This window comes from Dermacentor albipictus, chromosome 5 (assembly GCF_038994185.2).
Source record: "Dermacentor albipictus isolate Rhodes 1998 colony chromosome 5, USDA_Dalb.pri_finalv2, whole genome shotgun sequence".
NCBI lineage: Eukaryota > Metazoa > Arthropoda > Arachnida > Ixodida > Ixodidae > Dermacentor > Dermacentor albipictus.
In genome coordinates this window covers 37738984-37765508 of record NC_091825.1, presented here as the reverse complement: position 1 = coordinate 37765508, position 26525 = coordinate 37738984, and the positions used below count along the sequence as shown (strand labels likewise).

General features: G+C 45.7%; 1 protein-coding gene across 3 annotated transcripts in view; it reads right to left on the bottom strand.

Annotated features, from left to right (window-relative positions):
- Positions 1-26525, bottom strand: part of LOC135909530 (uncharacterized) — an 85190-nt gene that overhangs the window by 5443 nt on the left and 53222 nt on the right. For 2 of the 3 annotated variants that reach the window (XM_065441510.1, XM_065441513.1), the window contains 6 exons: positions 24625-24645; positions 18135-18149; positions 16453-16488; positions 15881-15898; positions 15278-15325; positions 8356-8409 (listed from right to left, as the gene is read on the bottom strand). In XM_065441510.1, coding sequence (XP_065297582.1) covers positions 8356-8409; positions 15278-15325; positions 15881-15898; positions 16453-16488; positions 18135-18149; positions 24625-24645 — 192 coding nt within the window. The remainder of the gene's footprint in view (positions 1-8355; positions 8410-15277; positions 15326-15880; positions 15899-16452; positions 16489-18134; positions 18150-24624; positions 24646-26525) is intronic. The other variant, XM_065441514.1, reaches the window with a different exon arrangement.

Genomic DNA, 26525 nt, shown 5'->3' with positions numbered 1-26525 from the left:
CGAACTGCGTGTAATCACGTGAAGAATAAAAGTGACATCAACGTGATGTTAACCTAAACGAGCAGAATGTGCTTCAATGAATAAATATGGACTCCTGTTTGATATGCAATTCTCATGCTTCGTCTATCCCAGCCGTACTGAGTCAATCAATCAATCAATCAATGGTGGGAAGCTAGACAAAACCCGGGGCACTACGTCGACGAAAGTAAAGAAGACGTTTCGGCTACCACATGGGAGGCTTGTTCACAGATAAAATAAACGCAGGTGTTCGAGCAGCTCCTTTAAATCGTCTTGAACACGTGACGCAGGCAGTGCACATACACTGACGCAGATTGCCATCACTCCTGTTCAGAGTGTGTGGCGTAGTCTGAATCATAAGCAACACAAGATAGAGGCGTCGAGATAGCACTTTTCTTTGGCAAGGACACGTGCCTTCCCCCAGTCGATTGCGTGGTCGCATGAGGTAGCATGCTCAGCCAAAGACCTGGATTTCACATTTTCTTTTCTCACGTCGTCATTTTCATGTTTAAGACGCCCTTCAATATCACCAATTTTGCCAATATACACGTAGACACAATGCGCACAGTCGACAACCTGCACAACACCTGGGAATTTATCTCTTCGTAATTTGTCCTTAACATTGACGAGCGATTGTCGCAGCTTCTTGTTTGGAATGTCTGCCACTTGAAGATTGTAAGAATGCAGAACACGGCTTAGTGCTTCACTTGTGGACGGGTATATAGTATTTCGGCACGCTTTTGACCAGACGCAGCATAGAGTAACTGTGCACGTGCCATTTGTCGTTCAACAGCATTCAAAAAGGAACACGTCTAACCGTGGGCTGATAGTTCCCGCCGTACCACGTTTACGTTGGTGGCGTAGTCTTCCTGTCTTGAGCAGGCTTTCTCCGCGCGTCATAGAAGCGTAGAAACCACTGTCCTTTTGCGAAAAGCAGGTTCCATAGAGCCGAAGTGCAAGTAGCGTCCTGCGTGAGTTGGCTGTCTAACGACAACGAACGACAAACTAGACCCCTTTCTTTCAATCAGCATATCAGGGAACGGGAGCTTGCCGTCGACTTCCTCTTCCACCGCGAACTGGATCAGTGCTTCCATGCTCTTCAGGTGCGAAGCGAACGACTCAACTGCTTCTTAGTGAATGATGCAAAAACAGTCGTCCACGTAGCTGAAAAAATGCCTTCGGAGCTGGGCTTAACTAAGAGAGCGCTTGACTTTCAAGTGCTTATATTTTGAAATTAGCAGCGGTTACCGATACAGAAGCTCCCATAGCTGTTCTGTGGACCTGTCTGTAGAAACACTTTTGGAACGTAAAGTACGTGTTTGAGAAACGGAACTGCAACAGCCGAGCCAAGTCCGGTACATCGACGGGTGATCTTTCCAACACTTTTCTGTATTTTACCTGTGAACAAGGCTCCCCCGTGGGAGCCGAAACGTCTTCTTTTCCTTTAAGTTTTATTTTGATAGGCGTAGTGTCCCGGGTTTCGTCTACCTTATCACCACGTTTCATCCCGACCGCTTACGTTCAGAAATTGTACAGCATACCCAGACGGTATGTGCTCTTTAATATGGCGCCGTCATGATCATATCACATTAATTTCAGCTTCGTCATCTAACTCTCGTCGTGCCGTTTTCGCCGTGCTTTTTCCGGGGACCCAGTGCCCCAAGTTCCTTGATTAACGAGCAAAAGTTCAGAGGAGAGTTAGAATGGTAGGGACGAACTATGAAGAGGAGCCACAGAATGGATTGAACCGACGTAGCTGCTATACGATTGAATAATGTCCTTGTCACTTCTATGTTGCAGTTGCCATACAGGAGAGGGAAGGCGGAGGGAAAAGGTGACGCGTAAATGAAAGGAAACACAAGTATTATAGACGCGACAATAGTTGTGGGCAAACTGAAGGTACAGTAGGGTACGTATATCTGTTGTTTCTGAAAAAGTCAGTGCTCTTCCAGTCTCTGAAGAAGGATGGCTAGCGAAGCTGTGTACCGTATGTGGGCCTCCTAATGGTGAACTGCACCTCCGCCACGGGTCGGTCCAGCATTGCACTATCTTCTGGATCAGTGCACGTATGAGGAGTGCTTCACACCTGCTTCACTTCCGCCGCGGGTAGGTGGCGCGTTGCACTATCTTCGAGATCAGCCCATGTATGCGAAGTGCTTAACGCCTGCGTCACCTCCGTCGCGGGTCCGCCCGGTATTGTACTGTCTTCCCGATAGGCCGAGGTTGGTGAGTACTTAATACCTGCTTCACCTACCTCGCGCGTCAACCCGGCCTTGCACTATCCTCGGGATTGGCCCAAGTTTTGCGCCTTCACATGGACGCGATCCTGGGGGAAATAGCCGTTAACAGCTTCGCTGTAATTCACTGTAAAATTGGTAACGTCTTTGTGTTTATTAACTCATTAAATAATGACGACGAGGAACGTGGGAGCAGCGGCACTAGTGCGTTCACGCGGTGGCGCCGAGGGGTGCCAACGAGCCAGCTCTGGAAGAAGACGACGGCGCTGGAGCCACTCCTGATGAGAGTTTTGTGTTAACACATGGGCACAATCTTTGGGCAAGTAGCCCTTAACACCTTCTCTCTAAAATAAACATCACGCATATCGGTCTAGTGGACAAAGGAAGCATGGTGCGCCGACGCAAAGGTGCATTAAAGCACCGTAGGTACCCAATCGGTCGCGCGTCGAATCAACACTAGTGTACCCGCCTCGGTGGCTTTGCGGCTATCACATTTATCGAGGTCACAAATACAGTCCCCACCGTGGCAACCACAATTCGATGGTAGTTAAGTACAAAAACGTTCGTGTACTTAGACATAGGTGCACGTTAAAGAACATCTGGGAGTGAGAATTATTCCGGAGTCCGCCACTAAGGCATGCCTCATTTTCCAATTTTGGCTTTGGAACGTTCAGCCCCATCAGTACATTAAGGTTTCACAGTTCGGTCACGATGTGATGTGCTGTGTGAAGCAATGACAACGTTATGACAACATTATGACAACAGAGGTTATGATGAATGGCGCATAACAAATCCTCCAGCAAACACGCCTGCCGTGTCTGTTTCATGTATTACGCGGAGAAACAGTAGTGTTGCACCCAAAGTAACGTTCAACATGAACTCACTACTTTCGCATTGGACTAAACGTTGAATAAATAAACATTCGCCATCAACCTTACCGTTAGTTATTGCGAATAAAAGCAAGCAGCACAGAAAGTTTGCTTACATTCATTCTCGCAGTGCCTGGGAAAAGAATAACTTTTATTTCGCTAATGACTTCCCAAGTGACGTCATGTTTTATACCTACCACAATTAGCAGTGAGGAGGACGGGGGCTTGGGTAGTGAGGCCATTGTTGGGATAAGGTACAGGAGAACAGGATCTTTTATGTATTTTTGTGCGTAGCGGGGCAGCTGCCTATTGCGATTAGCGTCGGTGACCTTCGCCGATCAGCCATGGGAACATGGTTCTCTTGGGGAAGGAATAGCTACAGGTCTTACTCAGGAGAGGTCTTTGTCTTTCTCTCTCTCTCTCTATTTCTTGCGGACGCATTTTAGCAGCATTAAGTTGTTAAATTGAAAGCACTATAAATAACAAGTAACTCTATTTTTACCATTCGAGTCTCCAGATGGGCAGCTTCTAGACAAGGATTACTTTTGGCTATTACAAGCGTAAGTAACGAGCTGACTCTAGTTATCCGCCGCTCATTCTGGCTTATAGCTGCTTGAGGTGCCGCCCCGAATAATCACCGAGTCCCTCGGTACCAAACAGGCACCAGTTACGATCGTCGCACATGCCCGCACATTGACACTCTGGCGAGGCGTCGTCTCGGGTTCAACGAAGCCTAATTTTCTTAGTGTTGTAAAGGTTTAACGACATAGTATTATACTGCCGCGAGAGAGAAGTATGCAGCATTACGCCGGCACCGATGAAGGAGAGCTAGAGGTTGCCCGTCTCCATCATGTCTGTTGTTACATCTGTGCTACTCAGCCTACTTGTAAATATATGTAGATATACGTTTCTTCTGAAACATTTCTGTTGGAAGTGCTGGGTGTGCGGCCTGTTCATCACCAACAACACCCAAGCACGGAACATCGAAGCGGTTGCCCTGTTCGCTCGGCGAATGCCACTGAAGCTCGCAGTGCGCCGGAACCTACCATAGAGCCGCGTCTCCGCCAAATGTAACCTTATCACTTCCAAAACATCCAGGAACTTTCTGTGGCAAATATGACAAGGACATCGATGATTGCATCTCATAGACTGAGCGTGTCAGCAAACAGAACAGGTGGGACTATACGCTTATGCTGGCAAATGTGTAATCTTATTTTAAAGGAACCGCAGGCGTCTGTTAGGAGACGCATGGGCCCAATCTGAGCATCTGGGACCTATACAAAGGAAAACTGAACCATTTGTTCGGCAAGCCCTCGGGTCCTCAGCTAGCTGCTAAGAAAGAACTTGGCTCTCGCGCGCATTCATCTACTTAATCATACAGTTCGTACATTTGTTAATTTTACAGTTCGTACGTTCAGTATATTCTAGCGCTTTGCCGTAATGTTGACGACAACATGTCCGTAGCGGACAAGATCGGGAACGTACTCGAAGGTATCACCGATGACACATTCAACCTCTTGCTATTCAGGAACTATGCTACCGTGGATGCAATTGTGAAAGCGTGTCAACGATTCGACCAAGCAAAATCCCACCGTATCACCCAGCACTTCACCAGGCTTCCCAATGCTGGTGGTTCTTCATCATGCGAAGAACCACCAGCGACATTGCAATCCCCTACTTGGGACACTAATATATATCGTTCGTCGTTGAATAGAAGCAAAGAGACCATTCCCTCATGAGCCCAACCACTCGACTGTGAACCAGCCTAGGACTGTCAAGTAGCCTCGAATGTCAAACTAGGCTAAGCAGTGGTTCGACAGGAGGTCGCCATTTCGGATTCTCCTCTGTCTGCTCCGTATGCGTTCCACAAGTCACGCCACCAGTTTCACCAGTGCCACCGAGGAACGAGCCTTTTTACTCGCAATACCGTAATCCCGCTGAGTATGGCATGCCATGTGATCGCCCAATATGCATCCCGTGCTATCGAGTTGTGCATATTTCGTGGCACTGCTGGAGTTGTTAGAGGTGGCCGATTGGCTGGAGCACCCAGAACTCTCGTGCTGAAGGCTGCTGCCGTGCAACATCATCGCGCTCTCTACCGACTGACACGCCCGATGTCGAAATTCGCACCAATGTGCATAGCAGGTAACCATCACCAAACAAACACCGATATCGCTCGCCGCAAACCCACTGTTTCCCGTCGCCTGCCAACACTGGACGCAGCGCATCGGAAAAGTAACGAATGCAGTGCCCGGAGGTGACGCTGCATTCTTGACTTGGCTTCGAAATTATCGTCTGACTGTCCCTACCCACTCTAATTTGCTCTAAGACCAAGTCGACGATGTTATTGTTACGGCACTTAATGACATCAGTACACAAACCTTGGTGATGAGTGCTAGTCTTCGTGAGAAGCTGAAGTTAAGTCCTGACACTTGCCGTGCAGTTTACAGTAAGGGTCGCCGATGGAAACACACCTACCATTGTTGGAACGCGTACTGCCCGCGTAAGTAGATCTTGATATGGGGCAAGTGCTCTGTTGTGCTTGAGTTGTGCCTATTGAGATAATTTTGGGCATTGACTTTTTGTGCACAGACTAAGCTCTCATCGACTGGCGCAGATATCATTCAACTTGTACTTCCTTGTTTCCCCGAGACTCTTACTGCTATGCCTACGCAACTGTGTAATCTACAATTCATGCGATTGGCGCCCCAACTCACTAGTATTATTTTTTCGAAGCGCTCTCCTTGTGTCGCTGACGCAGATTACATTGCATAGCCTAGTATTGACATTGGCTACGTACACAAAATGACCGTACCATACACGCTTGTGAAATTGTCAACAATGAAGCATACCTGCCATTGGGCAACTTTGGCTTATCCGTCCATGTTCTATTTACCGTAATTGCACTAGCAACGTTCTCATCCTTAAACAACCGTTAGATCTCCATGCTAGCATCTGAAGCTCCTTCAAGTCCTACGTCAGCAGCAGCATCCAATAGCTTCCGCAATGGTGAATTTGACATATAGCCTCGGACCTTTCACGTGCGCAGGCTGATGAGATTTGCCGTGTGCTATAGCGTCGCACCAGGAAGTTTTTGACTACGACAACCACCCGCTTGGCCACAAAAAAAGTTGTCATGCTTCGAATCCACACGGGCGATGCATGTCCTATTCATCATTGGCCGTATAGCTTTTATCCTGCTGAACTGTCGATTTTACAAAAAGAAGTCGACCAGATGGCAGAAAAAGACAATATAGAACCTTTAAGTAGCCCACGTGCATCTCAAATTGTATTCATCAAGAAAAAAGAATTTGTATCTCATCTAAATAAAGGGCCTGTGTCGGTTACAGACACCTGATCAAGATCACTAAAGATGTGTATCCGTTGCCATTCATAGATGGTGCCCTCAACTGGCTCCACAGAGCGAGTTATTTTTCATCCATCGACATGCGCTATGGCCTCGGCAGGTTCAAGCAGAATCTATGGACTGCGAGAAAATCGCATTTGTAGCACCTGACGGGCTATACCAATTTAAGGTTGTGCGCTCCTGTCTATGCAATGCGATAGCCACGTTTGGGCGCACGATGTATTCGCTCCTTCGAAGATTCAAACAGTCGGCCTGTTTATGTTTCCTAGGTAACATTATTGTTTTTGTAACGGATTTGCGAGTCATATTCAGCGCCTGTCGGCCATTCTCCAAGAGTTCCACAGCCCCGGTCTTTCACCCAAGTCATCCAAGTGCCACTTTGCTCACCGCGAAATAAGTGCTCGGTCACCTTGTTAACTCTGCCGGAATCCTACCTGACATGCGCACTTCTAACCAGCTGTGCTACCATTATTACTGACTTCCTTCCCCACGATGCAACTCTGCATGACGAAACTCCTGGTCAGTTGCTCATCGATCGCGGTTATTACATCTTGTCCCGTGTCATTGTTCAGCTCCTCCGCTCATGTTCCATAAAGCACAAAGTTACAACTGCCTATCGCCTGCAGACGAACAGTGTCACCGAACGAACGAATCACATCATAACCGACGTACTCTCCATTAACGTTTCCGTGGAACACCCTGACTGAGGTGCTAAATTACCCGTTGCTACAGCCGCCTATGATTCGTCATGCCACGATACTGCAGGTTGTTCAGCATTTTATCTTTTTTGTGCCGCGAACTGACACTCCCCATGGATACTTTACTACCAGCTGCTCCACAAGAATCATCGGAATGTGCGCAAGATGCCATCGCAAGGGCGAACGGTGCGCGTCATATCCTGCGCGCATCCGCCTTCGATATCGAAGGCGCCACAAAAGTTGCATTACGATTGTGGTCATAAGGATGTATATTACCCTACAGGATCTTAGGGCTCCTCTGGTTGCTAACTTTATAAGCTGAGACTTAGCTACCACTAAGTCTATCAACAAAGCTTCTACCATGCTACAACGGCCCTTATCGCGTTCGCCGCCATGTTACGGACGTGACGTATCAGATTGCACCGGCAAAGCCAATTTTACCATCTGCGCCGGTCAAGACTGACGTACTTCACTTGCTCGGGTAAAGCTGTATAACCCGTCCGTTGATGCTGTACTCCTAACCTACCGGTATGGTGCGAGTGTTTTCGCCCGGTGAGTATTGCTGTGAGACAGAAGTCTGTAGCATTAGGCCGGCAACGATGAAGAGGTAGAGGTTGTCCCTCGCCATATTGGCTGCTGTTACGCCTCTGCAACTCGCCTTACTCGTAAATATTTGTAAATGCACGTTTTTGTGCCACAGTATCGCGTACACCGACTAGTAGTCTGAATTATGACTAACTTCTCTCTCACTACAAACAAAGGAACAAACAAGCACTCAGCTGGCGTTGCTTGGAGAAACTTAAAATGTATGAATGCAGCTTGTTCTTACGCTTCTCTCTGTTTGCACCGTTTACCGAAAACCTAATTCTTTTGCCGTAGTGTTCAGTTGAAATCGCCCTTTAGGCAAACCTACTACCGCAACAATATTTTTGTGACTTGCTTCTTGTAGAATATATTCTTTATGATAAGGCAAAATTTCTTGCCCTGATTATCCTACCAATTCGTACATTTCATCAGCAAAGGCAAAATATGTTGACAAGAACATAAAATACAGAATTGTTTTTAAGCTGCGCTAAAGCTAGTGCGTAAGAAGTGCTGCAAAGATTACGGCAAATATCGCGGTCTAACTTCAGTCCAATAACAAGAACACGATATGCTAAACTCACCTTGATTATGAGCCTGAGGATAACCCAAGCAAAGTGGAGCAGTTGTTTAACTGTCTGCGACCAAGAAACAAAAATTTCGTCATCGACTTTTCCCTTCTTTCTCTAGAAAGGAAATATTCATGCTGCACAATGAAAGGAAACCGCAGCGAGCGCGATATGCTTAATCATGAAAAACGAAAAAAAAGCGCATAGAAATATTCAGGTGAGGAAGAAGTACACGCTGCGTTGTCCTTACAAGGCGCATCTTGAGCAGCAAAAAATGAAAAAAAAAGAAAACAAAAAGACAGTTACTGCTTTCGTATCATGGCAGCGGAAAATTCGACTGTGCCAAATGTGTAAGTTAAGGATGCCAAGTCCTGTAAGCCCAAGGGCGATCCCGCGGCGGCAGCGGTGCTGAGCACGAGGTCGCGGTTTTGAATCAGGCCGCAGCCGCCGCGTTCCTATGCAGGCTCCTTGAAAAATCTCTAGTGTCCCGTGCATAGAGGTCACGTTCAATAACTTCACGTTGGTGTAAATTATTATGCAGTCGTACACTACGGCATTCCTCATAGACAGGTTGTGATTTTCGTAATAAACGTACAAAATTACAAGACGTAATGGGCAACGTCAGCCGGCACGCTAGGCCAGTAACAATTCTCTGGTGTTCTCAAGGCCGTAGAGACGAAAACTGTCTGATCATCGCGTCACCCCCAACTCCTTGACCTAGTTCTGAGAGAACAGTGGGCTGATAGTTGGGAGGGACTGATTCTTTATGGATGAAAATTTCCAGCGAAAACAAACACAATCCACGCCCAAATATCTTATAGACCACGTTCGTCTGACCATACGAGCACTCGACAAGGCTTCTTAGTTCCAGGTCGGCTCGGTGCTGTCTGGCGAAGTCATCTGCGCTTAGTGTTCCGAGAAGGACTTGATCATCTTGCGGCAGTGGCTCAATACGGCCGAGGCACAGGCAATCAGAATCAGGGTGCGTCCTTTAAGACTCGTAGAATACCTTGATGCTGAGCTCCTGGATTGTCGTGCTCCTCCGTGCGAGGCCGCCTGAAAGCGCCTTCAAGTTCCACAGTCAGCAAAAGGTGTGGTTTTTGCTTACGACTTTGAACGACCGATACTATACGCAAGGCCCAGATTTTCGCGTATTGCACATTATAACAAGGCACTCCATTTAGGCAGTAGAATAATTAGTTTCTGCTTTCGATAGAGAACGGCTGGCGTAGGCGATGACTCTTTCAACTCTGTTTCTTTTTCGTCTATAATGCCGCTGAGGCATGTACGATTTGCGCCAATGTAGGAATTCGGTAGCGGCGTCTTTGTCGAAATGTGCCAATGATTATGCTTGCCGTACACTTCATTTCAGCTCATGGAATGCGTCTACCAGCGGCGTTTCTTACTTAAACTCGATGTGCAATTTCTTGAAATGAGTCAGTGGCTTAATGATACGTGAAATATGTCATTGACGAAGCGCCGGTAATACGCACACACGCCAAGGAAAATGCGTACCGCCTTTTTATTGGCGGACTGCGCAAACTTCATGCGGAAGACAATGGACTCCAGACTTGCTTATAACGTGGTCTAGTATAATAAGAGCAATTCGCAATAGAAGCGTCCCTAAGGCGGCCAAGATGAGTTGATGGACTCGATTACAGTCCCAAGCCACCGAAGCTGATTGTTGAAGTTTCAGGCAAAGACGACAAGGTCCTCCAGGTAGACTAAATAGGTCTGTCATTTCGAACCCACCAATACCGGGTCCACCATATAGTGACGATGACGATTTATTGGGATCCTCTTTGAAACAGGGCGGTGACAAATAGTTACTTAGCCAATCGGAGGCAATCAGTCATGCCATAGATGATTTTCATTCTATAATTTTTGCATACGTGTCATTAATGTTTTTTTAAACGAAAGTTTTCGCTGCCCCTTCCACTTTTCTACTGTTGATGCTGCTGCAGCGGTCACCGTCTTGCACGTCGCGTCGTCCAAAGGTTCAGAGCATGCATATAATGTGGCAGGAGCATGGCAGAGAGGAAAAGTAGCGCGAGAAACTCGTTTGTACCTTTGCATCGCGTCACATGTGCACAATTCCCTCTGGAGCTCCCTGGCCATCGCCATAACACCTTTTGGACAGGTGTATTTACCCGTGACCTCGCACAAAAGCATGGTAGAAATTGCAGCGCTTACCTTCGTACTAACGTGCAACATTACAGAAGGAGATAGAATGGAGTTAGTCACTCTCTCAGCGCCGAAAGATAGCCAGCAGTGGTCTTTTTCATAAGTATTTCTACAGTTCGCTTAATTGTACGCCGTACATCACCCCACCCGCAAGCATATTGTCACGTAGTAGTGACGGTGAAGAAGGCAGCAAAACTGGGATTAACTAACCTAACATTTTATTGGGCGAACTTGTGCACTCAAAATCAGGCTACACTCAAAGAACAACGATAGCGGCGAACACACTCGGCGATCGTGGAAAATCTTATAAGTGGGTCAAGCGCGTCAGGTCTTTCCTACATCAGTCGTCGAACGTTCCAGAGTAATCGCTGGGACCCACGTGTCTTCCGCAAAGTTCTACAGTATTCGCGCCGCGCATACATCGTCGCACATACAGACAGCGGATGGAAGCATCGATAACATTCCAGAAACATCCGATACATGCAGGTGCGTCCTGCGCTGTGCGATAACATTTGTTAGGTGGTGAAACGTATCACCTGATAAAGACCAACCAGTACACGTGTCAGTATCATAAACCGCACCGGTCCGCCGCTCCAAGTTTTAAAACCACGCACACAACACCACCTTCTCTCCTTCAGTTTTCCCTCGAACAGCGACAAATTGGATTGCCCTTCGCCACCATGTTGTGTTTACAAAGAATCATCATATGTTCATTGCTGATGTTTCTTCTAAATCGCCGAATTGCTTCCCCTTTCATGTACAAATTTGTAATGTGCCGTGTGTTTTTTATTGTATGCGATGTTCCTACAATGTTTCCGTCCAATTACGCAAGAACTTCCTCTAACCCAGAAAGCGAAGCATCTCAACTCAACATCAGTGGACGAGAGTCATCGAATTACGCAAGATCCGTACACTCACATAGTGTGTCCTTAAGTTTGCTGAAAGTAGCTTTGTTCGGAGCTTTCCATCTCCACTTAGCTTCTTTATCCAATAGATGATGAAGAGGCCCGGCGATGGACGTTTTGTCTTGGAGGAACTGGCTGTAAAAACTTACCATTCCTAAGGATGACTGTAGCTCCTAGTTGTTTGTTGGTTTTACCGCACTTGTTATTGCTTCAGCCTTTTGAGAAGTGGGCTCAACTGCCTCCGTGCTCACTTTTTAGCCCAGGAACTGCACTCTGCGTACCTCTAATATGCATTTTCCTTGTTTGCTTTGTGACCTCTTTGTTGCAAACGCTGCAAAAGTGGTTCCAGTCGATCTAGCTGCTCTTCATTCGATGCTCCCGTGATGAGGATGTCGTCTAAATAGGTGCGAACACCGGGCAGTCCAGCGATCAAGGTATCAATGAAGCGTAGGAGTATGGATGGTGAGCTCGAAGCGCCGAATGGTAGATGGTTCACTGCATAGAAGCCTTTAACTGAAGTGTGCTTGTCGACGTGCAGCTGTTGATAAGCCTGTGTCAAGTCAACCTTTGAAAAGATCTGTCCTCCTCGAAGAGTTGCAAGCAACTCCGCTGTCGTTCGCAGAGGATACGCTGTTGGCTTGATGCTTGCTTTTTTGAGCTCCTGTAGTCCCCGCACAATCACGAGGATCCACTCTTCTTCCTCACAGCAACCACTGGCATCGCCGAATCACAGGCGGAAGTTGGTTCAATTATGCCTTGAGCCTGGAGTTTGTCGAGTTCTGGACATACGGCATCTCGCAATGCAAACGCACTTGACGGTACTTCAAAAACTTGGGTATCGCGTCTTCAGCAAGGTCAATTCGTAGAGATCGCCCTGAATGTCTAATGAAAGCTTCATTGAACACCGCAGTGAACTTGGCTAATGCAGCGTCCATTGTGGTGCGTGTGATGTTGTTCAGTGCATGCCGCGTAATTACCAGATTTATTAACCAGTTTTTTCCTAACAATCTGGATCCAACTTTTCCAGCCGCTAGCAATGGTAGCTGTCCCTTTCATCTGTTGAAAGAAACATTGATAAGGAAGGAGTCTAGGCTTTCGAAACATTCTCCCGACTATACCCTTAGAGCGCGCTTGCGCTCTCTTAACGCTGGGGTACCGTCAAGCCAGAGGCATGCCAACGTCGCTCCACTTAATATAGAAAACGCTCCTCCCAAGTTTATTTCCATCTTCAGTGGTCGGCTAGACAGTCGTACTGTCACGACGAACCTAGCTGTGGTTGACGTCTCTAGTCCCGAGTGAAAAACAGTAAGGTGGCTGTCTTCCTGATCCTCTACGCACCCTCCTTCTCTAAACAATAGCTTCCTTGGTACTTCCATGGTTTAGCCCTTTTCGAGAAGCAAGGTTTCGCGATGTGATCCCTTTTGCGCAAAATTACACGCAGCATTCTTGAAAAAACATTGGTTGGCCTTATGATCTGCTAAGCATCGGGATCACTGAGGTGCCATGCTTGTAAAGCGCTCGCGAACGTTCTCACAATGTACATCGGAATTCTCGGCCTGTTGCTGACTGCTTTGAAAGTGTGTCTGCTCATCTCTTGCTGATTGAGCAGTGAAAATGAACTCGTACGCTTTCTTTATCATTAGCTTGTCCTCAGCTAGCAACTGGTCAAGGTGAGAACCGTGGACCGAACATATCAATCTGTCTTGTAGCATAACGTCTAACGAAGCCTTGTACTCCCTGCTTGAGTCGGGACTTCCGCACTTCCGCCCGGTGTGTCAGTGCCCACCGTCGCGGAGCCTACGTTGCTAATCTTGTACTCCAACGTCAAATTCCGCAGAGCAGTCACATAGTTTTTGGCGGATTCACTAGCGAGGTGCTCTTGTTTCTGAAAGTGATATCGTTCATGTAATCCGGAAGATCGGGGTACAAAGTTCTGGCTTAGTAACTTGATGACGTCTATTAAATTCACCTCAGGAGGTTCCCGTAGGGCATCCAGGGCCCTCAGCGTCTCGTAGGTCTGCTTACCGCACTGCGTCAGGAGAACTGCTCGCTTCTTGGAAGATTCGACATTGTTGTTGGCTTCATAGCAAAACTCCAGGCGCTCTATCCATGATGACCAGTTCAGGTATCTTGCCTTGACGCATCGTCTTCAAGGAAAACTGATTCGCGGGGTGTCGTTCCCTCGTCGCCAGTATTGCAAAGTGCCTTTTATTGCAATTTAGTATTCTGCAAGGCACCCTGCATTGTCACGAGCTCTTGGTCGCGCCACTTCGCTCTCTTCGTCATCGCTCGTCTTGCCAATGAAAGCTGTATTTTCCCTAGAAGCCACTTTCTGGATCAGTAAGCTCTATCCAGGGATTTTAGTCAACGTTTCCTTTTCGTACGCTATTGGCTTCACTTGGCAAGTACGGTCCATTCTTCGCGTCCTTCGGTGAAATATTCCTTGCTAAAATCTGAATTATTTGAATCCAGTAGCGCGTGTACATTACCACTTCCGAATGGCAACAGATGATTTGTTTAGCAATACATATTTTGAGAATAATAGAGGCGGTATTTTGACCTAACGGTCGTGGTCGGATACAAAAGTACAGCGTTACAATGAAGCCCAGAGCATACCATCTGCGTGAGTTTCGGGCGCCTAGTATCTATAAGCAACGTTACTTAGATTATCCCAAATTCTATAAGGCAGACAGAGATTTCTAGCTAGTCATAATAAAAATTCGGAAGAGACCCCTAAGGCTGCGTGCGTGTGGGAACGCGAAAGCATTATATTCAGTTTCGTGAAATGTCTTTTTTTCTTCTGCGCCTCCCTTTCCCACTTAAGCGCTCGCCTGAGTTTTAACTGCGCCTCGGTAAGGCCAAATGAAAACGCGCCAAGTGTTTCAACACGCTCGCTTGCCCACGAGGAGTTCATTATTCGAAGGACCACTCAGCGGCATTTGGGTGGATATTACTGATTTTCTTATTTTACATCCTCATGACGTGGCGCCACCTCCTGCCCATTGGCTGCGCCGTCACGTGCTCAATCACGCACGCACTGGGCGGCACGTTTAGTCCGTCAGATGGCTGTGACGTGACGTGCCCAATGACGCAAGCGATAGGGACACATTTAGTTGAACAAAACAATCGAGCCGCCGTGGCATCGGTGAAGCGGGTGCGGCTTGCACACCGGACGCCTGGGTTCGAATCCCGCCCAGTACCGAATTTGCGTAGTATTCTTTTCAAAGGCACTAGTTCACTTATTGCCGTGAATTTCAGTATTTTTATGCGTATTTATTCTTTGCCGTCACCCATTTTTGGTACCATTATTCCCTCAAGCTGTCGACTACAACGCCGGAGTTTCGCTTAATGGGGCATATGTTGCTTTTGCATTAAAGTATAGGGCACCTTTCCGGCATGTGGTCTCTTATGATAAAATTTAATAGGTAATGAAGGAGCTTGTGATTAAAGTTACATCCATTCAAGAAGCTGAAGTTTGCAGTCTTCCTTACCGATAGCAACGTCTACTTCTAAATTCACTAGATACTCATTGTAATAGCAGATTTTTTTTTCAATATTTCCATAGTTGCCCTACAGAATTTAAGCTTGCAAAATAAATCTTGTTGGTTATAACGGTGCAGTTTCTGCCTGCTGAGAAGAAAATTTCTCTGATAATTGGCATTAGAACAAAAATTTTCCAGTGGCAACCTTTTAATAAAATGCGCATATTCACAAGAGCTACTTTTTGCCATAAGGTCATGACTGAGAATATAGCTGTTAAACCATTCCCTAGTTTTTCCCACTGTTCCAATTTCTTTGCCTTATGAGGTTCGCATATTTACAATTCAAGAAAAAATTACATAACTTACTGTAGGAGGTGGTTCCCGAAGTTCAACTCTAGTTTCCTTCTTCTCAGTCTGCAAATGAGGACGTCGGAGATTAATTTGGGACGTAATAAAGCTTATCACCATATGTAAGCAAAGACTAGTGCATCATTCTCATGAAACCAAAAAAAGTATATAGCATAATATTAAACGCTCGTGTACAAAATTGTTTAGTGTGTTTAGGTAAAAAAAAAGTAGCTCTGCTGTGTTTGTGATTAACTACTAAACGTTCTCAAGCAGCGAGATTGCACGCCACAATGCTAACATTAGTGGCTGCGCTAGAAAGAAGGCATTTAGCGCCATTGTGCCATGTTATGCAATATGATGAGTGCAGTATCAGTGAGTTACAATTTATCGTAACTGTCCTTGCAGGCCGGTAATTATAATTCATGCTGCCATACCGGCTGAGTTGAAAAGCCTAAGAAGCGCAGTTTTATTGCCAGTGTCCTCATCAGCATTTCCGCAATTTTTGGACGATTATGCTTAATAATAGTGGTTTTAAATGTGCATTGTTGTCTAGTCGATAAAAATTAAGTTGCTTAACAATAGGAGAACACGTCAGAAATGCAACGCCCAAAACCCGCTTACCTTTAAAATCTGGTGCATCTGGAATATTAAGAAATGTAAGGAAGGAGAGCATAAGAAGGGAGAACTTCATATATTTGGTTATTATCAGATTAGTAATGTAAAGCGGATGGCGGGGGGCGGGGGGTGGGTTTCTTGTGTTTACCCTGGCGCTTGACCTCTTGAAACCATCAGTAAATGACCTTGTACCTTAATGTAGTTCGCCTGAACAGGCCCCGGCTAGACGTTTGTAGAGCGTGTTGTCAGCGAATGCAGCTGGCCAATTATGAATGCAATTAAGAAAGGAAAACCGCATGACCCGTGCAAACATTTCTGGATCAGACGTGTCGTTCAAACTGAGGGATCATGGTAAATGACTGCAGTGTTCATAAAGTCACCGTTACACACACACACACACACACACACACACACACACACACAAACACACACACACACACACATATATATATATATATATATATATATATATATATATATATATATATATATATATATATATATATATATATATATATATTAGGGTCGTCTTTTTTATTTGTTTAACATTTGTTCACGGCAAGTATTGGTGCGCTTACCGACCAGCCCAGCGCTCGGTGTTGTCTTCTAACGCTCTGCGGAAGAATGGGTAGTGGCTCTTGTGAACGATAGGTTAAGACATTCACCCGTGTACAGCTTATCTCCCGCCAAAACAGATTGTGCTCACAACTTAACATGCTTGTATGTGCCGCGAACCTAATGAGCTACTTACTCTCCTGAGTGCATTTTTTTAGCTTCTGTTGTTTTCTCGACTATGACGCTGATGGTTCTGATAAATGTCCTCGCTAACTCATGTAGAACTTTATGTGCGTTTTCACGAAGCTTTTTAGCGTTCTTTGAAGTGGACGACTTGGACGTCTAACTTTTAAATATGGAGTACACGCCGACCGCATCGATCCCTGCGATGACCAATGGGTCGAACGGATCCGACCAACATGTGGTAGGTAATATGCATTTGCCTTTCGCAGGAGACCTTTAGCTCTGTCGATATTTCGAGGTAAGGTGCGTCTACTTTACTACATTGACTGCATTTAGTGGCGGTGAGCTTGATTGGCTGACCGTAACAAAATGGTACAATATTAACCACGACAAAAATTTTGATCACAATAATAGAGCTTATATTTCTTACCTATCAGACATTTCTCACGTGGATGCACCGCATTGGTAAATAATATTGTTATTGGTCTGCCGTTTATTTAGCTGAGATACACCAAAAATTTAGCTTATGACTGGTGTCAACGTATCAACCCAGCGCACATACGATAAAGCACCCAACCGTAATGATGTACTTCACTGGACTGCAGAAAGATTTTTTGGCAGTTAAAGACTGCACCAAGAAGTACTAAATTCACTATAATGCACCAAACTGCTTATCGGAAAAAATTCTCGCGATAGCAGTAGACGGCACATATGATTAGTTACGTCAAGCGATTTATATACAAGTTGGAAAAAATGCTCTTCCTACAAAAATGTGGTAGATCATATTTACCACCGTGTGCATTTTAAGATTATTTTCTAAAGTGTCGAACGTGTCCTTAATATGATTGTTGCAAATCGACTAGAGCAATCCTTATCAGTTAAAGTCCAAATGATAATATAAAGAAATATTTTCCCGAAATCCCTCAAACAAATTGGTATTATAATGCTACATTTTGTTCTAAGCAAGGACAAAGTGCGCTTTTGAGAGTTTGCCAAGTTCGTCGCAATGGCATTATTTAAATAATTGTGCTGGATTATTTACCAATTTTTGTCGAATTCATAATAATCTGCCGTCGCAAGACCATAGATTCGGCAATAATCATCGACTCACACAATAACCATTTCAGGTTGGGAAAAAAAGGCATTAACATTTCCCACTTATACGTTGTGCTTGGAATTTAGTTACGTAGCTCATTGAGTGCGCTTTCCACCTGAGAGCGCTTCGTCTGTTCTATAGCTCTGCCTTCACCATTTTAATTTTTTTCGTTCAGTCTGTAAGCCACAAAAGACAATTATGTTCCCAGACATTTTACGCAGCGAGAAGAACTCTAATTTTGTGGCGCATTTGTGCTAATGAAAAAATAATTCCGACTTATCAGATGGCAAGCTGCTTTAACAACTCTGAAGGTTGAACTGCAAATAGGTTTATTCCTGCACGACTGGGTTTCTTCCATTTGAAGGCGCTAGTTCTTGCGTTCTTCACAGGTGTGACGGCTATTTAGGATTTAGTGGGTTTACTTACCTTGACTGCAGACTTCTGAAAATGATAGTTATGAGAGATCACTTGCTCTAGTCAATCGCTAATTCACCACATTATAATGAAATCTGACCTTCACTGAGCTTCAACAATATTTATTTATTTTATTAATAGTGCCAGCACAGCAGAATGTCTCGTTGTATGACAGGACAAGCAGCAACTAAAAATTTATTGTAGTGAAACGCGATAAGACAACAGGTACGTGGCGCCAGCATAAATAACTAAAGAACTGGCATAAAAATAATAAAAAAAGGTACAAAGACAAATCTGCGGAGTTCTGTAATTCGTTTGGATACTGACATATTTCCTACGTCGTTAGCGGGTATTAGTGGAAGACACCGCCATTTTTGCGGCAACAACGTTTCCTTTCTAATGAGAACATTGCCACCTTGAACCATTACAGTGTTTCCTGCTATGACGATGACGTACTATAACACAGAACAAGACAGCAAAATCGGCCTTTAGCTCGTAAATTCAGTCTCCATGAAAAGTATCAAAGACACGTACCATGATTCGAACATCGTCGAGATATAAATACTCGAAATAAAAGTACGTTTTCTATGAACAGCTTACACAACGGTGACAGCTCCTGTTTCCGGAAAAGCCTTCAGAATTTCCTCTGTGTATTTTACTCCCTTCTCTAAACTTTTTGAATCCAGTATTTGATGCTTGCAATTAATGTGATGTGATTTTTTCTGTCGAATTGTGAAACTGCTGAACATAATTACTACATAAGGTTTTTTCTAATCAGTATTTGACTCTCGGTATTTCATGTGATATAGTACGGTTTTGTTTGCACGAGTATAGTATTGATGGTTGTTTTTGATGTTGATGTCCTGCCGGTACATTATCTACGAGTTCAAATTGTGAACGGTCCAATCCTTGCCCCCTCACCCTGTACATCATCGAGTACCAGTTGGCGCTGAGGCTACTGCGATAGATAGAAAAAAAAATGTCGACAGAACCCATCGCACGACGACTGTCAACGGTCAACGCATTTAGCATTCAATCAGTATAGTGACACAATGTAATGGCGCCGTCAAAACGAGTAAGGTATGAGGCATGTATACTTCAGCGGGGCTCTTTCGCACTCCCCCAACAACCGCCTACGCCGTGAAGCGCCGCCGCCGCGAAGCCTGCGCATGGCCTCCGAAATGCATGGCGCACCGGCGCGCGTAAACGCCTATAGAAACTCGTCATGCGGCAGCTCGGCCAGTTTCTGGATGTGCCGCGCCATCCAGCGGCGCTGCCGAGAGTATTGCGGGCGTGGCCTCCGAGAAGACAGGAGAGGCGCGCCGGTGCCTGCGGATGCGGGGAATAGTTCCCTCGCTTGCCACGCACAAAGTGGCACGTGCTCAACGACGCAAGTTGGCGGGGAGTTCAGTGAAGAGTGAGTAGCACATACCCAGCGTATTCATGGCGCAATTCACTCACAACGTGTTGGCGTGAAAGACGTTCTTTATAAAAGCGACACACATTCCCAGCGACGGAGCTTCGATTGCGCTCAGTATCGAGTAAATTTTCGCAATTGAAGAGCGGCAGATTCCCATTGGCACATACCTAGTTACCAAAGCTAGCATCAAATAGGTTCTTTGAACACCTGCACAGACCGAGTGGCGCATACCCAGCTCCCCGAGGCGGCGTCAAAGAGCTTCATTGAAGGCCGGTAGCCACCCCGTCCCGCATCTACAGTGAGCCAAGTCGGCGGGAAAGAAGTTCGTTGAAGAGCGGCACATGCGACATTGCCTCATACTCACTGACTCAAGTTGGACCCATGGTTGGTATCGAACCCGGTTGCCTGAGCACCGCTGCCCGAGGCTCTAACCATTCATTCGACTACGGACTACATAGTGACCAAGTTGGCGTGAAAACGGCTTGATACAAGCACACATACATAATTAGCACCCCGTGAAAGCCGTGAAGTACCTTAAAGAAGCTAACGCATTTGCACAGCACGGTTACCTTTGCTGGAATAAGGAACATGACGAAATGTGTTCAAATAACAAAACGCAGGCGCATTTTGAGCAGAAGCGCAAGAAAATGCAAGTTAGAATGGTGTTGATAAAGCATGCGCAAACGTATATTGGGGCAGGTGCCCAGTCTCTCCGCGTGTATCACGTTTGCAGACAAAAAAAAAAATGCTAGAGAAATGTTACATTGACAACCGAAATAGTGGCTGCTGGGTTTACAGCTGAGCACTGGCAAATATATATAGCCGACACGACAGCCTTTATAAGCTAGCGCAGTTTTCTACGGTGCTGGTGCTTTTTGGCTACACGAAAAAAGCAGTAGAATATTACGGCGTTCGCATGAGCAATGCAAATGCACTTGCGTCGCTAGCCGTTGGAGTCTGTACAAGTGCTCGCAGATATCTACGAAGCGACGAACTTCCACAATGACAATTTTATGATGCCTGCATAGTCCAAATGAGGAATGCGGCACTAACATCCACGGAATAATGACCAATAAAGTGATGCCACCGAGCTCACCTGTCTATTGCCTAGTTAGTTATATTGTAAAGTTATTAATAACTTAAAGTAAATAACTTATTGTTAGAGCAGGGAATAAAATAAAATGGCGGCTAAATATCGTAGTTTTCGCCTACACCTTTATTACCTTTCTTCGCTCTACAACATCGTAGATAGCTTTCGTCTTTGTGACGTTGCCGCGTTGACCTCTCATACTTGCAATTTCTATTTTGGCATAGCTTGTGAGCGGTACAATGTATCAACATAAAAAAAAAGGCATGCCAACAAAGTTGTGGCACGTGTAGTGCATAAAATTGCGAGAGCTTACACGACTTACTCCCAGAGACGATGATAGGATTTCGAAGAAACCTGTCTACACAAGACGCCATGTTCCAACTGAAGCACCAAGTAATAGAACCTGGGAGATCGACTTGAACCATCCTGGCGCTAGATCTCAAGAAGGCATTTCACAGTGTGGCACACCAAACCATACTGCACCAAATCAGCAACCTTGGCTTGGGCGAACGGACGTACAACTATATGCGAAACTTCTTAACGGATAGAGAGGTGAAAATCACGGTAGGAGATCTGAGGTCCGAGAAAGTGCCTATTGGCAGTGCAGTCACACCGCAGGGATCGGTTATATCGCCTATGCTCTTTAACCAGGCTCTGATTGGTCTTCCTAGCAAATTACAAATAATCGAAGAGCTTAACCACACAATCTACACAGACGACATCACGCTATGGATAAATGATGGCAGCGATGGATCCATTGAACCGAGACTACAAGAAGCTGTTGAAACAGTCGAGGAATACCTAGAAGGCACCGGTCTAACATGCTCGGCCGAAGAATCTGTGTTGTTGCTGTACAGACCAACGTCAAAGAGGAGACCTCCCAAGAACTACAACACACAAACGTACAAAGACATACAACTCATGACTCAAGATGGACAACCCATACCCAAAGTCGAGAAGATAAGGGCGCTGGGAGTGATCAGAGAAGCCAAAGGCACTAATGGAGAAACTATTCGCAAAATCGAAGCGAAACTTTCTCAGACGATGCCATTGATCAAGAGAATCGCCGATACGCAGGAGGGAATGAAAGAAGCCAGCGTTATTAGAATCATCCAGGCGTTCGTCGTAAGTCAGATCACTTACGTGGCGGCATACCACAGATGGGCCGCCGCAGAAATAAAGAAGCTAGACGGCCTGATTAGGAAGATAAAAAAACGAGCAATTGGACTCATGCTAAGCACGAGCACGGGAAAGCTCCTAGAGCTGGGACTGCACAACACGCTAGAGGAGCTAATAGAAGCGCAACGTATAGCGCAATACGAACGCCTCTCCAAGACGACGGCGGGCAGACACATCCTAGATAAATTAGGAATGCGCTACCACACAGAACACGGAGACAAACGGGACATACCCAAGGAAATAAGAGCCAAACTCATGGTACCCCCCTTACCCAAGAATATGTATCCTGTGCACCACGAGGGCAGGAGAAAAAGCAGGCCAAAGAACATGGCGAAGAACTACGGAAGGAACAAGGATGCTGTTTTTGTAGACGCTGCACGTTACAAACACAAATGTAGCCTTGTCGCCGCAGTACATAACCACGATAGACAATGCTGCATAAGCTTGAGTATAAACACGGCACGCATTGAAACGGCGGAGGAAGCGGCTATAGCGTTAGCAATAGCAGAAACCAACGCATACTATATAATCGGCGATTCCCAGACGGCAGTACGCAACTTCACGAACGGCCGGATCTCGGTTGAGGCGCTAAACATACTCATAAAAAGCAAACCAACAAGGAAAGACAGGTGCGTCCTAATCCAATGGATACCAGCCTACACCACCGACTCAACGGGAGAGGACAACCGTAACGCGGCGGCACACAACGTAGCTCGAGGACTGACTTTGCGAGGTGCGATGAACGTAGACCCCTCAACAGAGCCCTCCAAAGTGTGGGAAAGGGAAGACAGATTGACCAGGTTCAAGGACATCACCAACCATTACAAGATGCAAAGATGCACTTATCCTCCGTCCCATCCACAACTCACTAGATCGCAAGCTGTCCATTGGCGACAACTACAAACCAAATCCTAGAAGAGCCCGATTCAAGTGCACGCTATTTATCCAGAAATATACACAACAGATAGATGCAATGTGTGTGGCACCAGAGCCACGCTACAACACATGTTACGGGAATGCCAGGGACTAATACAGGACAATGCGAGCGCAGCCGCCATCGACAGCCTCCGCATGCGATGGCAGGCCGAGGCTGCTCAGCTCGGACCTGGAAGTCCAACTCTGGGCAGTCCAGCGGGCCAAGGAAGCCGCCGAGATGCAAGAACTCTTGGCCTTAACCTCGGCGGGTGCCTCAGGCCACTAACTCGCTGGACGCGAATCGTTCTGATTCGAAATAAAGTTTTCTCGCTCACTCATTACGCATTTCATAGGATGAAAATAAAGGAAATGCTACGGGTCACACCTATGAGCAGAACAATAAATTGACCGCTTCGCTACTGCTTGACTTCCCATAGATTTCCGTATGAACTTTTCATCCGCAGATATATGAAAGATATACGAGATCTTCTTTTATTAAGCGAAATTTTCCTCCCATGGCTGCATTACGTGAGGAGGTGGTTATTATTTGCACAAAAAATGTGAGTGCGTAATTTGCCAACAGCCTTAACTCTAGCCTTTAGCCTAGAAACGCGAGTTACGAAAAAAAAAAATTGAACAAAGAAACCAATCCCCGTGGCACATATCCTCAAAACCGAATTTAAACAAAACACCTGTGTTGAGGCACATGCCTTCGAGCTGGCGAAATAATGCACCATTCTATCAATTATTTTTGCACCAGTGCTATCCTTAGCAGTGAATGACAAGTTTAACTGCAACACTAATGCATTTCGTGGCACAAAATACGCAGATGTTGAAACTGGAGGAATCAGCCTTTGAGCCCACCTTCTCCTGTTTCTGAAGCGTAATTGAGCGCAGTTACGTGATTAGTTTAAATGCTATATTGCTTTGGTGACTAGTTAGATGTGCTTGCTTAATTTTAATGCCCAAAGCGTTCGCCTCTTCGGGTAGTACAACACAAGCAGTGCAAGTGTGTTTTGTCACTCAGCTTTATGCATGTAATATTTTTAATTGAAACGAACACTTTATACGTAGTTCACAGACGTCTGTTGTGGTAATATCCTATTCTCTCCTAATGTTGCTTCCCGCTGAGTGTCAGTTAGTGTTATTTATTTATTATTTTGCAACGCTAGCTTAGGTACCACGCCTTGGCAGACAGGGGCACACACAGTTCTCGTTAGGGAAGCGGAAATGCAGCATGCAGCATCCCAATTGCGTATTGATATAACGGAGGCTAATTTCTGCGTTACATAAAATCAACATGCATATTTACACAATGAACACACTCAAACGCAATGACTCGTGTTTGAGATAGACTGCTCAAAGCATTTATGAATCATTCGTGTTTGCAACAGTCTACTATACCGTTTCATAGGTTGTTCGAGTAACGTATCATTTTTAGGAAAATGTAGTTGTCGGATGTGTAGCGGCAGCCGCATTGGCAGCGCCTGAATAAAATAACAGAAGCTTGTCTCGTCACAAGTGCTAGTACTGCGCACGGCACGCTCCTGCACCGGCTAGCATGTGGCGGGTAAAACTGAGTCTGAGACATCATCGACCTGTCCTGTCTGCTCTCTTCAAAGGCCTGTCGGGACGTACCGCTTCGCTATGTCACCTGTCGCCACAAACGATAGGCGCAGTTTATGAAGTGGGCGATTTTCTCAGAATGACATGACCACAAAACGTGTTCAAACCGGAGTTTCACCTACAGGTGTTAGTGTTAGCAAGGTTAGGACAATTATGTAAATAACAGATCTTTTTTTTATGTATCTGCACGAAGTCGAAGTATTTTCGTTTTGATTCACCTCTTTCGTATGATACAGTGAATAAAATGAGGTAAAAAAATTCAATCCACTTACCACGGTTCTTTCTTCGGTCCTCTAAGAAAGAATAATTTTGCGGTAAAACGAGAGAGGACGAAACATTTTTTTTAGCTCCACATATACAATTCCATTTGCCAATGCTTCACTGCTATTCAGTTGGCATCTTGCGCTTATTGAATTTTCCTAGCACCTTCATAGAAGCCTTGATTGCAAAAAGGAATAATAAATAATAACGGTACTCGCCTATAGTAATGATTGCATTCATTACCATTACCACGAAATGGGCTTTTGACCAATGATTTTTAAACTTAGCCTGCATATCGAAGATAACATGAAAATGTCAGGAAGCCGGAAAACCCGCTCGCTCAATTTATTTCCACATTTTGGTGTTAAAGGGACACTAAAGGTTAATATTAATTCAACGTGTACTGATGAAATACCACCCCAGAAACCTCGAAACGCTTCTTTCATGCGAAGAAGAGAGTTATTGTAAGAGAAAATGCGTTCTCAAGCGTCCGCGTACCTCTAGCGCAGTTCAAATCGCCCGCCCTATGATCGAGGAGTGGTGACATCATGGTCTCATAGTGACGTTGCGCCGTCGGTGAGGAAAACGGCGCCCGCAGACGGCGCTATGGCTTTTCTGCGCAAAGCGAAAACGCGCGGCCAGAAAGAGAGCCAAGACAGAGCCGACAGCAGCGCGAAAGCGGAACTATGGTGGCTAGCGGAAGGGAAAGCGTGCCACCATAAGCTGGTTCTTTGTTTTATGACGCCAACTTTGATGCTCGTTGCAATGGATGACACTGACGACGACACATTGGCTCGCGATGCTGGGCTCGAATTCAGCGACTGAAGCACTGATGAATGTGACCTGCTGCTGAGGGCTCGTGCTGCCGGCGTCGTTGCGTAATACTACGGCGGCAACTGTATGTCATGGCTGTACATATTCGCACATTTGTAGCTTTTCCTTCGTGAAAAACAAATGCCGCACTGTTCTTGCGCTTCGGAGAATGCAGGCAAGACCGACGGAACAGCGCTACGGGAAAGCATTGCTTTGAAAGGCACTCCACACGACTTCGGTAAGTCGGCGTTGAACTCGTAATGCTCTGAACGAAAGTGCAGCGAGTGCACTATGCGATTTTTCGGCTCTCTGCCAACGCGCTGTGGCAGAGGTACGGCACTTAACCACTTCGAACGGCGAGGTTCACTTGTTGGCACACAGTGATAAGCAACGTTGGCTTCGCCGCTGCAACTGTCCTTAGCCAAGACCCGCGGAACATTCGCGCATCCCACTACACCACATGGACATGACATTCTCGCTGCTTGTTCCAAATGCAAGTTTCGTGAGCCAGCAGAGCCAGCGCAGCAAGACGCGATAACGAAACAACTGAAACTACAAACCACGCGCTGTGCAGAGTCGAGCGCGCAGAGTCGAGCGAAAACGAAACCTTTCGACCACCCATAGCACTGAAGGGTAACGTCAATGTGTTATTTTTTCTTACAATCGAACAGAAGTAGGCAATCAGCATTTTCTTCTGTCTTATAACATAACGAAATGATCTTTTAATACGAGTAGGTAGTACTAGTGAGGTAATTTTGATGAGGAGTGCCTGCGTTATCGGGCTAGTACCGGAATGTTGCTGGGGGGTCTCAAATGGTGTCATGCATTTACCCCAATTTCTCGGTTACTGAAGCTCGGTTGACGCCTTAGACGTTCTAGAGCATTAGTTTATCAGTTTACCTTGATTTCATAGTAACCTTTAGTGTCCCTTTAATGTTGCGAAACCACGGTCTTGATGTCTTATGACTAATATTAGTTAATAATACATAATTAATGAGTTAATCAGGTAATGATTAAACATTTATTATTATTATTATTGTAGCGTTCCTAACTAGAACGGCAACAGAAATGACATCATCTAAGTGAGACGGGTGTCGTC